Source organism: Canis lupus, chromosome 17 (genome assembly GCF_011100685.1).
Source record: "Canis lupus familiaris isolate Mischka breed German Shepherd chromosome 17, alternate assembly UU_Cfam_GSD_1.0, whole genome shotgun sequence".
Classification (NCBI taxonomy): domain Eukaryota; kingdom Metazoa; phylum Chordata; class Mammalia; order Carnivora; family Canidae; genus Canis; species Canis lupus.
This window is the reverse complement of record NC_049238.1, coordinates 58,144,848-58,158,442: the sequence shown is the minus strand read 5'-3', so window position 1 is coordinate 58,158,442 and position 13,595 is coordinate 58,144,848. Positions and strand designations below refer to the sequence as shown.

The following is a 13,595-nucleotide window of genomic DNA, read 5'->3' as shown; positions in this document are numbered from 1 at the left end:
AATCAGCTCTCTTTTCACTTCCCTTATCCTCATTGCACTCTTCTGTGAGCCAGCATGTCATAGCTAGTCTCAGCCTACTAATGTCACAGGGGAGCAGGGGAGCTTTCTCAGGTTCGGGTATAAGACTCTGTGTGGACTGGTTGGCAGAGCAATGTGGGGGGAAGCCAATGGCCATCCACACAGCCTGAAGTGCGTGGCTTGGCCGCACAACCTCACTCTCTGGTGGTGCTTCTAAGAAATGCAGATGTGATCACACCAAAGCCGTATTTTCTGTAATTGTCCAGTCCATATTATTTCTTCTTATATAGCCGAGTAGATTCTTGACCTAGAGAGTCCCAAATCTGTACAAGCGAAAAATTACCTCCTGAGGATTAGAGCAACCACCTCATAAGGGATCTCAAACCTCACCAGGCAGAGAGGCTTGAGTGAAGAGATGGGGCTGTTAGTGGCTGGGGAGACAGGAGCATCAGGCCCGAGGCAGCTCCAGGCCACTGGCTGTGACTCTTGTCTATCCCCATCAGCTGCTGTACTCACTCTGAAATAACACCACCCATTCACCCCGACACAGAGGTTGGCCAGGCCTAGGGCCTCCCTCCTTCCTCTCACCAAACCAGGGCCACAGCTGGGGAGGAGCTATTCTGAGGGAAGGCAGGGTCTAGGAGGAAGGAGATGAAGCAACACATGGGTATATTTTTCTGAGTCGTTTCCTTTTTCATTCCCATCACTACTGAACTGGAACAGAGCAATCTTCTACACAGACAGCTACTTACTAAAAGATGGCCCTGGCATCTGTGGTCCACATCAGCCTAATAGGAACTCTGCTGGTTGACATGCCCTGTTGCAGAAGGAAGACTAAGGAGGTGTCTGAGCAGGAGGATGTGGGCACTAGAGAAAGGGCAGAGGGGTTCAGAAGCTGAAAGGGGCTGGGAGCTCACTCCTCAGGTTCCTCCTCCTGTCTTCCAACCTTTACACCTGATGGCCCAATGCCCAGGGACTTCACCAGTCCCCCTAGATGGCCAGAAGTGGAGAGGAGGAAAACAGGACCACAGGGATGGATCCCAGGGTGACCTTTAGAACTGGAAGCCACTGTCGCAAACAGCGTTGAGGACTTTGCCTCTAATAAACCTAAAAAAGTGAGTGCAGTAAGGGCCTCATCAGCCTCTGTTGCCATGTTTACTCTGAGATCATGGTCAAATGCAGCCAGCATGCACAGAGGGAAGAGGACAGGGGCTTGCGAGGGGTGGGCACAGCCTCGATGCACGCTCTACGGTCGGTATTTGCACAGGAAATGCTGCTGCTTGCTGCAATCATTGCTCTCCCAAGTTAAAAAATCTGTAAGAGAATAAACAGATGAGAAGAACAAAGAAAAAAGAAAATAAACACGTTCAAACCCATCCGGCTCTGTACTGCACTTCCCTGTGTTACTTGAGTGCTTTGCTTGGAACCCCGGGAAGGCACTGCCATGGTTAATCTCATGTGTCCACTGGGCTGGGATGTGCGCCCAGGTGTTTCGTGTGAGGGAATTTTTTATTTAGCTGTGATTAGTATTTAAATTAGTAGACTCTGAGTAGAGCAGATTACCCTCCATAATGTGCATAATCATCCAGTGAAAAGATGGAGTTTCCCCAAAAAGCAAGGAATTCTGCGTCCAGGGTGCCCCCCGGCCCCGGACTGTGACATCAGCTCTGCCAGGCTGACAATCACATGAGCCAGTTCCTTAAAAGAAATCCATCTCTCTAGGGCATGTGTGTGGCTCAGTCAGCTAAGCGTCTGCCTTTGGCCTAGGTCATGGTCCTGAGATCCTGCGATCAAGCCCTGCATTGGGTTCCCCACTCAGCGGGCAGTCTGCTTCTCCTTCTGCTCCTGATCTCTCTCCTCTCTCAAATAAATAAATAAATAAATAAAAACTTTAAAAAATAAATAAAATACAATTTAATAAAAGTGTTCCTCAGTCAATTCTCCATGTGCCTTGGAGCTTCTCTCCTAACACTCTTAGCAGCTACAATGTCCACTTTTGCTTGGTTAACTCCAGTGGTGGGGTTCTCACTACTTCCCGGAGGTAGCCCATTCTATTTTTGAATAGTGTTAATTGTTCACAATTTTCTCCCTTAATTTAGACAGATATACACATTTTGTTAGCTTCTACCTATTGATCTTGGTTGTGTCCCTTCTATCTGGACTGTCTTACGCCTTTCACAGCAGCGGTTGGGGTCTCTGCAAGTCTGGGAGAAGCCCTTCCTTCATCTGCGAGGAGACCTTCTCCTCGTGAAGGGTCGGGACCTGGCCTCAGAGTTTGTACCTTACCCACCATTCATCCTTTGCTGTTGGAAAGTCTTCTTGCTCTTTTTTGTGCATATAAACTTTATTCCTTAGAGGGAAGCCCCCCTGCCTCACGTCCCTGAGTCCTCAGTCCAGGTCTTTCCCAGACCCATTTCCTGCCCAGGAGCGGTGCCCTGGTGACACCATGATGGCCCTTTTAAACCCAATGTCTTTGGCATCAAGTAGCCCCTTTATCTTTGATATTCTGTTCCCTTGTTTTATAAGGGAAATGTTCCACATCATTATCCGCCGTGGTTCTCAAATGTGAGGATTTTGTCCCCTATGGGGTATGTACCATCGTCTGAAGACATTTTTGGTCAAAACGACCTGGGGTGGTGGTGGATCTACTGACATCAGGGTATTCTGAACCTACGATGACAGGACAGTCTCCACAACAAAGAATTATCCAGCCCCAAATGTCATTGGTACAAAGGTCGGAGACTAACTTATTAGCATAAAAAGCCCAGAATGAAAGCAGACAAGAGAAACCAGGAGACTCACGTGATCATGTGCAGCCTGCAGCTGAGGGTCTGGGCCCTGCATTTTGGGGACAAAATCCAGGGGAACAAAGAAGAGGGAAGAATGCAGGCAAAGACGAGGTCCTGTGCCTCCCAGGGACCCCTGAGTATCAAGAAGTCCGAAAGGAGTCCTGCATGCTTGCTCCCGGTAGTCGGGGTTTCCCAAAATGTGGCATCTTTCCCCTTCATGGTATGAATATAATAGGATTTTAAAATAAGCCTATTTCAGAAAAAAAGTGCATGGATGTAAAGAACCTATTAAGTAAACAGATGAACCACTGGGCCATTGATACGGCTGAGATTGTAAAGTGGTCACAGATGACTGAAGGTCGGTACACCATGTCTGTGGCAAGACCACCGTCCTATAGAAAACAGAGTTGTTGGTGTGGATGGGCGATGAGGAGCGGACGGTCCATATTTGCTCTTACAGGTAAAGGGCAGGGCTATGATTTAGGAAAAGGCAAGGGACAGCACGTGAGGACTTACTGTTCCTGGCGCTTATGTCCGCACAGTACATGTTCTTGCCCATGGACTCACCAGACCATCTTTTATATAAATAAAAGGCCCCATCGATCCACTGCCACTTCTGCCTCTGCAAGTGACCAGAGATGGAAGATAGTCAGCCAACAGGCCTCCTGCTCACGGGCTCATAGCCAGAGGCTCCTCTCCAGCCCTCTGAATACTTGTAAAAATTTGTCATTGCAAAAATAGGGGAAGCACAGAAATGTGCACGGAATGAAAAATAGAAAACTCATCCCATTTAATCAGTGAGAGAAAAACATTACTAATATTTTGCCATATTTACTTCTGGTATAAATGTTTTTCTCAACCACAACAGTTTTATGTGCTAAAATATGAGCTTTAAGATACCTCTTCAACTGTGCATCTTGCTTCCTAAACATTTTGAAGTGGGAATGGTGTACTATAATTCTATTGATGATGATTATATTGTTTCTAATTTACAATTATTATAAAGAACACTGCCATGAACAACTTTGTTCTGAAGCTGTTTCTGTACTTAAACATATTTTCTTAGGTAGAAACCCAGAGGTAGAATGTTTGGGTCAAAGGGCATGAATATGTTGAGGGTACTGACATGCATTTCTCCAAACTACTTTCCAAACACTTTCCAGTTGTATGAATTTAACTCTCCATCTACTGGAAAATTTCTTTATAGCCTTAAAAATATTATTCACTGAGGGGCTCCTGGTTGGCTCAGCGGGGAGCCTGCTTCTTCCCCTTCCTCTCCATCTGCCCCTCTCCCTCCCCCTGCTTCTGCTCTTGCATGTTCACACATTCTCTGTCTCTCTCTCTCTGTCTCACTTGCTCTCTCTCTTTCAAATAAATAAATACATCTTAAAAAATTATTCATTAAGACAAAGCAAAAGCTTGATAATCTTACAAATCAAATTATATTGCTATTTTAATGTGCATTTCTTTGATAACTAGAGACATTGCACAAATTTTTCAGGATTTTATTAGCCATTTACTTTCTTCAGTTATGAATACAGAAAATTAAATCCTCTTCTATGACTTAAACTAAAAGATCAACTTCTCTTTAAAAATAGCATAGTGGTAAGAGTTATGGGCATCATTTTTTGACATTATATCAAAATCCACGGGCGCCTGGGTGACTCAGTGGTTGAGCCTCTGCCTTTGACTCAGGTCATGATTCCAGGGTCTTGGGATTGAGTCCCATATCAGGCTCCCAGGAGGGAGCCTGCTTCTCCTTCTGCCTAGGTCTCTGCCTCTCTCTCTGTGTCTCTCATGAATAAATAAATAAAAACTTAAAAAAAAAAAAGAAAAGAAAATTAAATCCATCCAGCTTTCCCAAGGGGGCATCTGTGAACCAACTCTGAAGTTACCTTTTGTGGGTCATGCAGGCCTATCCACACAGGCTGGTTTCTTTGGAAGCCAGTTATGTACTTTGCTACCATGTTGGCTTCCTTTATATTCTGGAGAGATGCCAGGTGGGCTCCGTTTCCATACAACTGACACTCGAGCTGTGGGCAAGAAGTTGTGCTAATCAACTCTTGAGGTTTAAAAGCATTGTCCTCATCCCAGAACCCTGGTGCACCAAGCAGCATGGAGTGTGCAGCCCCATCTCCTCCAGAACTTGAAATCTAAACCCCATAACACTTCCTGTCTCCATAGGAGAAAATACAACTGTCACAAGTGTGAGGTTTCAGAGGAAGAGGCAGCCCGAGGCAACGTTGTGAGCTTTAGGGTCAGTGGAAGTGCCTGGGCTCCTCCTGTTCTTGCGTCATGTTACCTCAACAAGTCATATGACCTCTCTGAACTTTCCTTACCTGCTACACAAGGGAATTTGTGAGGATATAATTGCTATAATTACATATTATAATTCTGCATCGCAAAAAATCTAAGAAATCACTCATTATAAAATGTGCCTTTTTGTTCATGTCCCACCAGGAAAGAAAGAAAAAAACACTGCCACTGTATCTAAATAAGGGAACATCTGATTTTGGAGGTGTTCAAATGTGAACAGGATGTGGATAGGATAGGGTAGTGTTCTTCATGGAGCACCTTCAGTATGATGAGCATCTCACACATGCTCTCTCACTGAATCCTCACCCAGTCTTAACAAATAGGAGCCACCTTTAGTTTATGGTGGAGAAACGCATGATCAGAAAATGGTGTTAGACTTAATTGCCTAAGAATAGAGCCCAGGTCTGCATAACCCCCAAGTTCCATGTCTGTTTTATTTTAAATTATTCTGGCCCCTATATTGCACAAGAATAACACATGGTAAAGTGTAAACAAATGCTCTGTACTTTATTTTGTACCAAATAGGAGGAGTGTGAATTGTCTAAAAATGAGTGATGCCTCTTTCAGGAGAGAGGAGACTCTTCAAATGTTGGTTTAGAATTGAAGATCTTGTGTTAGCTACTTTTTCATTCTAGATGAATGTGCCTATCTGTTTGCTTTTCCTCAGCAGTAGCCACAGGACTTAACCTATTTGGATTTTTGAGTATCTTCATCCCAGTAAAGGTAGACCAGGGACTGGTGTGGAAGCACATAACTATCTGTTCTGTTGCAACTTTAAAAACTTTCAGCTCCAAAATTTCTTAAAGTTGCTTCTCAAGAATTGAGGAAAAGCTGATTGCTCTCCATCAGCTTGCTTTCTATCAGTGAATAGTGTCTGGGAAACTCCTTCTTCATTTAGTTCTCTCTCTCTCTCTCTCTCTCTGTCTCTCTCTCATCCACATCATCCCAGGAAGCATTGGATTAGGGCTGACTTCTCTGGGTTTGCTTCACTGCTTACTCTGGGTGTAATCTTGGGAACGTCACTTATGCTTACACTGCCCTGAAATTTTCTGTTTCAACATCACAATTTTGCACTAATCCTGCACTTTCTAAGGCCACAGAAGGCTTTGTATCCTCAATAGCTGTAACTTGGTAAGTGCTCCATCATTGCTGAGTTATTTGTATACAGAGTTCTGAGGCCATTCTGGGTGCAGATCACACCACATATCCCTATGAGGTGCCCCCAATCAGTCACATCAGTTAAACCACTGCAACCCAGAGAAAGAACAGCATGGGCTCCCCACAATCCTCTGAGGTGGAGCGCCTACTTGAGTATCTTCAGTGAAATAAAACCAGTATATTGTTGGGTGGTGTAGACAGTGAAGCCTTCTATTTGTTTAGATTGCTTCACTTTCTATTAGGTGGTTCTGAAGACCATGTCCCAGGCCTGGTAAATCTGGTACAGCAATTCAATGTTTCTTTCTATAAGGTCTTTATCTTCTTATTCTCCTTATCTTTGTGTATTTCTGTCCTCACTGACAGTAATCTCCAACAGCAATGGCTGTTTTTGTTTATTCTTACTTCTTCATGGACCACCTAGGGTCTGGGCATATAGCACATGGTCCATCAATGCTTTTAGAACTGAATGAATTGAAACATACAACTGCCTTCTTCCATCTCAGCAGCCTTAGAATGCCAAAGAGTAACCCTTAGTTCTGAGTTACATGAGACCTGCAGCTCTGCGTGGCATCTTGCTTTAGAGATCCCTGTCTAAGCATGGGGCCAGATTTCTTACCTCAGCCTCAGACCAGTTCCTCAGCTTCCGGAAGTATCCATAGCAATTAGACTTGTAATAAAACCATCCAGGAGCACAGCTGGGTCTCATGATGATGTCTGCACAGACACCAAAGGCAATCACAGTCATGATGGCAAAAACAATCAATTACCGCACTAGCCGGTGTACAGAATGATGGGGAGGCTGGGTGCCCTGAGGAAGGACCCTGCTATGTTGCCAACTCTTTATACTGTTAATCTTTCTCCCAGCCTTCTCCACAGGGAACTATGGCCTTTAGAAGGATAACTGTGCATTGGAGAAAAGGATACAATGAGATCTTTGGGGGATTACTGAACACTGGTTCTGAACTGACACTAATTCCAAGATACTCAAAAAGTCACTGTAGTCTGCCAGAGGAGAGGCTCATGGAGGTCAGGTGACCACAGAGTTTTAGCTAGGACCATTTCATGGGGTCCTTGGGACCCCAAGGCCATCCTGTGATTATCTCCCCAGTTATGGAATGCAGAATTGGAACAGACATACTCAGTGACTGGAAAAATCCCCACATTGGTCCTAAGGTCAAACAGCCATAATGAAGGCAGCACAAGAGTGGATGAGTGGCATAGATTGGTAGTTGTAGGCATTACAAGAAAGGAGTGCTGGCTTTGGCTAGGGGGACACAGGACAGGTTAGATGGCAACTTGGATGGAGCTTGAGGATGGGTGAGCTGAGCTGTAAGTCAGTAGCAAGGGGACATGTGAGGCAAAGGGGGGTGTGAGCAGACGAATGGGGGCAGAAATGTGTAAGCTGTGCACAGCAAGAGCAAGCATTTAATTTTGTCTTAAGTATAGGGAATATTTCAGGCAAGCCTGGTGGAAAGGAAATGAAGAATCAAGACCTGAAGCCAAGGAATCTGTGACAGAGTGAGGCACAAGTTCTTTGTGCTAGTGGATTAGTGAGTGGGCTACGATACCATATCTGAAGTTTTAAAAAACAAGAAGGTGGCTGAAAATGCAGAGGGCCTAGATGTTAAAGGGAATGCCAAGCTGGCAAGTTTGGGCTTTGTGACCATGTGGCTGTGCTCCAATGCTAGAGATGAGTGCAAGGCTCTTTCTATTCCTAGTGGATGTCCACAGACTGTTGTTGTCACAAAGCAAGCATTTCCTCACTCCCCTCTCAAGTGACACTACTGTTATTTTCCCTGTTCTATTTCATCCCTTGCCTATAAATCTCTAGGGATTTCCTATGCTTTCACATAATCTCCCTACTCTGGCTAGCATGTGAGGGCTTTCATGACCTGGTCCCACAGCCCTAACCAGTTGGATCTTCCTATGCTGCAACCCCAGGAAGTCTCTACAGTTGAGGGGACGATCTGTGGAAGACTAATGGAGTGACTGGTAGGAATGTCCTGGCTCTACTTCACTCCCCAGGTTTAGCTTGGATGAATTTCAAGCCCCTGCAGGGAAGCCAGAACCAGAACAACAGGGAACTAACTATCTGGCTAGTTGGCTCCACAGGAGGGCTTGAAGGCTGCCTCCCATAGTCTTTCACACTCTAGCATGGTTCAGAGAAAGTGGCTGAATTCCCCAGGACCGGGCACCCATAGGATTGAGAGAACTGGTGGCTGCTGGTTGGCATGGTGTGGAGGGCAGAGAGCCTTAGAACACAAGGACACATCCAGGGTAGGCTAAGACAAGAACCACAGATGTGAGTCACGGACATGAATACGATGCCCAAAGAACACTACTTCTCTCCCTATGTCCCTCCAATGGATCTCCCCATGGCCAAAGTATTCCTCAGTGGGAAGAATGTCAGGTTATATACATGCTCAGGCATGGTTTCCTTCACGGGGCCACATGGGACTATGAAAGGCACCCTGGACTAGGCACCAGAACATCACATATCTTACTGTGTGATCTTGGGCAAGTCCCCACCTCCTCTGGGTCTGATTTTCTTCAGAACAAAAGCATTATACCAGATGTACCCAAATCTCATTTTCCATTTCAGATATTCTATGATACTTATTCTTAATTCATGTGTACAGTCTTCTTGGCTTTATTTCCTAGAAGATCTTAGGTTATTGATTCTCAGTTTGTTGACTCAAGTACTTTGTACTTGATGCTGGGTCTACATGTATGCAGGAGTCATCTCTCCCATGAGGCTGTAAGTCCTTTGCAAACCAGAATTCCCAGCATATTCAAATGGAAAAACAATGTGTAAACATTGGGTAGCTCTAATTAGATCTCTCACTTATTGACCACTAAGCATCAGGTGCTTTAAATACATTATTTCCACCCTTTACAAGAAACTTGTAAAATAATTATTATAACTGACATTTCGTTGATAATTTAACTATGGCTTACAATTATACAAGGCTAGAATTTGATTCTATAGTCCTTGCAATTTTTACCATGTGACATGGTCTTTCATTCCTGTCTGATATCCACTGCCTGCAGCACCTAAACATTTTTTTTTGGCGAAAGGAGGGCTATGTGAGTTTGCTGCATGAACACTGGCTCTAGGCTCAGTTCCAGCTGAGTGACTGATACTCACTACCCAGGACGTCAGTGCTGGCTATGCAGCTCAGCAGTAGGAGCAGCCACATGCTTTTGGGAGCCATCGTCCTCTTCCCTGGACAGCAGAAATGCTTCAGAAACCTCTACTATAGGGGTCTCAGATATCTGTGAGTTTTTCCCTTGAAGTTCTTGGATTCACCTGGATCTGCAATCTGAGCACAGTGGGTGAAACGGACCCAGGAATTTAGATGCCAAATCACCTAAGGAGGAAAAAAAAATTTGTTCTGGTTAAACCCAGATTATACAATAAAGGAAGCCTCAGGCTAAATGTAGAGATTAGGAATATTTAATTTATGTCACCTGCAAGGCCTCTGGCCCAGTGCCAGAGACCTAACTGTACTGGGTACTGTAACTGTACTGGGCTGAATAGTTTAAAAGTCTGGATGAAAGCATTTGGTATATTGTGAAGACCTTGCTTCTGCTATTTTCAGGAGAACCAGCAAGCTTTCTCACAGTTGGAGCAGTAATGGACTTTCTATAGAGTCGATTCAATCAAATTAAGTTGGTCCCAGGAGTGAATTTTTCTGTTAGAATAAAAAGTAAATATATGATCCAATACCCACATTTCACAGATTAGAGGACCTGAGGTCTATGGGTATGAAGTGGTTTGGTCATTGTCACATGGCTACAAGTAGATATTAGGGCAACCTTCTGTTCTTTACACTTAGGTGATAACCATCTTTTTTTTTTTTTTTTAAGAAGATAGCTTTGTTATCTTTCCCCATCACCAGACTGTACATGAATTATTAAAAGATCAGTGAAAAACTGGAAAATAGGAAGTAAATTCAATCTTCCAGAAATAAACAATTTAGTGACTAGCTGATAGACATCTTTCCATGTACATCTGTATATGTGTGCAGGTTTGTGTGTCATTTTATTTATATAAACAGAGTCATAGAGTTCCTTTACTTGGTTTTGTTTCTCAGAAACGGTTGATTGTAATGAATCTTCTTCCCCTCACATAAGTGTTATGCAGTTTTGATTCCCTCTTTAGTATAAGTGCACACACACACAGGGTTGTGACTTCACAGACATGCACAGTCACAATGATAACCTTGGCTAAAATGCCCTCTGAATGGGCTGTTCTATACATTCCAGTAATGGTGCACAGACAGCAATGCCAGTTCCCCCAAACTTTGAGGGACACCTAATTTGTCCAGTTTTTTTTCTTGCTAATTTTGGCATAATAAACAAAAATCTCATTGTTTTGTTAGTATTTTTAAAAATATTAGTAATTAAATTACTTAAATTAGTATTTTTTTAAAATGTTCAAAATATATAAAAAGCTGAACAGCTTTTTTTTTTTTTTAATTGGAGTTCAATTTGCCAACATATAGCATAACATCCAGGACTCATCCCGTCAAGTGCCCCCCCTCAGTGCCCATCACCCAGTCACCCATCCCCCCACCCACCTCCCTTTCTACTACCCCTTGTTTGTTTCCCAGAGTTAGGAGTCTCTCAGGTTCTGTCTCCCTCTCTGATATTTCCCACTCATTTTCTCTCCTTTCCCCTTTATTCCCTTTCACTATTTTTTATATTCCCCAAATGAATGAGACCATATAATGTTTGTCCTTCTCCGACTGACTTACTTCACTCAGCATAACACCCTCCAGTTCCATCCACGTTGAAGCAAATGGTGGGTATATGTCACTGAACAGCTTTTTATATGATGATTGATTAGCTTTTTAAATATCTTTTGTAAATTTTTGGTTTACAGCTTTGTACATTTTTCCTGTTTGATTGCTATTTTTTTCCTCAGGAATTTGTAGGGCCTTTCTTTGTGCATTTATTGCCTTTCATATATTACTAAGAATATTTCCCAGTTTGTATTTCTTCTCATTTATATCTTTTGCCACACTGAAAATTTCAATAATGTCCATATTTGCCTTCTCCTTTATAACATTTGGAATTTATATTAAAAAACAGGCCATTACCATCCACATAAGATTAAAATATCTACCCATATTCTCTTTTATCTTCATTCCTCTGACATTTATTTTAGTGTAAGCATGCCATTGGGTCCAAGGTTTTTTCCCAAATGATTATGAGGATGAGGGATTCCTTGAATCCTGCTTTGAGCATACTTTATGATCCAAAAATCAGAATATACATTCTGTCAAATAATAAATTGCTTAAGGGAAATGATGGAACATAATATTCAAACTTTCCTAGACAATCTGAAGATTCAATCCCTACACAAGTCCATGTGAGCACTCTGACACAGTGTGAATAAAGGAAACCAAATGGTGAAGGTGTGATGACCACCCCTTAACATAATTACATTAACCCTGCATTTCCCTGATGAACCTCCCTTCCGAAAGTGATGGAGGTACTCTCAATGTCCTGCAACCTCCTTAAAACACAAACAGCAAGGACTTCTCTGTCAAACTAACTGTCTGGGGGAAGGGAGGTACGGCATCTTTTGGAATAATCTATAAGTGGATCTTATCACACTGACATTCATTGAATGCTCTCATGCCACCTAATCTAACCCTAACTAAGTTGTATTGTACATATTGCTAACTTATTTTACCCATGAAAATACCACATTCATTGAGATTAAGTAACTCCCAAAGTTTCACAACTACTAGATTTCACAGCCATGATTTAACCTGACACTGACACCAAACATAATGCTCTTTATAAGGAACAAAAGAAATGCATAGTTCAAATTTAAAAACACAGCAGCAAAGAGCATGACTAACATCATTAATTAGACCCAAAGCTTATAATATCTGGCCCAGTGAAGAGCTAGCAGAGGAAAACTAATGTTCAAAAAAAAAAAAAAAAAAAAAAAAACGTCTTCTGCCCTCAACTGGGTAGAGAATTACCTGAATGGCCCTCAAGGCTTTGAAGACCCCTGTCTTCTTTGGTGTCCTGAGAGATCCCAGGGAGTTTCCTGAGTTCTTATATCTTCTTGCTTCCAGAATTATATGACCTTTGTTTTAATCATAGAGCAATAATATTGCTTCAAGTAATAATCCATCCATAAAAGTCTTATCTGTAGTCAAAGCTAATGTATGAGAGAAGGCTTGAGAATGAATCAAATAGCCAGAAGAACTCCTCCCTGTTTGTAAACAGCCTTTCCTTTCCATCCCATCTTATCAAAACTGACAACATCCTGTCATCTGTGAGAAGCCCATCTTCTCTCACTCTATCTACTTTTTCTTCTGTCAATCTTTTTTATTTCTTTCTACTGTTAATTTCCTTTCTTTCTCCTCCCTTTCTATAAAGATGCCCCACTTCATCTCTGGAGAATCAGGATGTGTCTGTCTATCTTTGTGGAAAAGATTTGCCACCAGGCTGGATGGAAGGTCTGCATCCCTGCCGTGTGCTCCAGGGGTCCAAACAGACTTTCCCCTTTAAGGCACCAATCCTATCCTCCTCAGCATGCACCCCATTCCTCAAATATCTATTTCAGCTTCTACTGTTTGTTCCTCAGGAACAAGGCACTGAAATCTTGTCCTAATGCAGGACAATTATGTCAAAATAGTTCACATTGATATACTGTTTTACCATAGAGTGTTTCTGTGAGATCCTAACAGAACCCCTGGGAGTTATGTAGGACATTTACCCTCATTTCACACTGACGAAACTTAACGTTAAGAGATAGTAGAGAGCCTGCTCAGTCAGGTGTGTGATGCTGGTCAGTGGTGGAGCTGGATAGTGACCTCAGGTCTTCCCTGTTTCCTGAATCACACACTCTTAAGAAAATAGCCTATTTAGAAAAGGCAACACAATTTCTTTCTCTAGTGTTGATAGCCAAAAAATTAAACTATGTTGAAAATATCAGCAATTATTCAACCTCAAAAGACTAGAACTTTTTTTTTTTTTTTTTAAAGACTAGAACTTTAAGGCTGGGAAGGATAATGGTATTTCTCAAGTCCTGTGCTTCTGCTCTACCATCGATGAACCTGTAGCCCAGAGAAGCACCGTGAGTGATTCAGGACAGAGCTAGTTTGGAGTGAAGCTGGTATCAGAAACTGGGCTTTCTTCCTCTCAGCCCAGAGTTCTTTTTACAATGCTACTTGAGCTTTTCCATTGGCTTTTTCTAGCCTGTGTATACATCTGCGGTAGGACAGGAGAAAGTCATGTTTCCATGGTGCCCAAAATGTATTTTAGAGAACATCTGCAATTCTGATG

The 13,595-nt window shown here is 42.8% G+C and overlaps 1 protein-coding gene across 1 annotated transcript; it reads right to left on the bottom strand.

Annotated features, from left to right (window-relative positions):
* Positions 1-1,138: 1,138 nt before the first annotated feature.
* LOC119874806 (regenerating islet-derived protein 4-like) lies at positions 1,139-12,402 on the bottom strand. Its single transcript, XM_038560609.1, has 6 exons — positions 12,284-12,402; positions 9,430-9,652; positions 6,898-6,995; positions 4,703-4,840; positions 3,324-3,429; positions 1,139-1,332 (listed from the first exon to the last, which is right to left on the bottom strand). The coding sequence occupies exons 2-6, from the start codon at positions 9,494-9,496 to the stop codon at positions 1,265-1,267; spliced, it is 477 nt and encodes a 158-aa protein (XP_038416537.1). The 5' UTR covers positions 9,497-9,652; positions 12,284-12,402; the 3' UTR covers positions 1,139-1,264.
* Positions 12,403-13,595: the final 1,193 nt, after the last annotated feature.

Excerpts from the sequence above, each read along its gene's own strand:
- LOC119874806 (XM_038560609.1), bottom strand. The coding sequence starts at position 9,496 with ATGGCTCCCAAAAGCATGTGGCTGCTCCTACTGCTGAGCTGCATAGCC. Across the intron at positions 6,996-9,429 it reads CAGCACTGACGTCCTGGGTA|ACATCATCATGAGACCCAGC; the intron begins GTGAGTATCAGT and ends GTGTCTGTGCAG. Across the intron at positions 1,333-3,323 it reads GGACATAAGCGCCAGGAACA|ATTTTTTAACTTGGGAGAGC; the intron begins GTAAGTCCTCAC and ends ATTCTCTTACAG.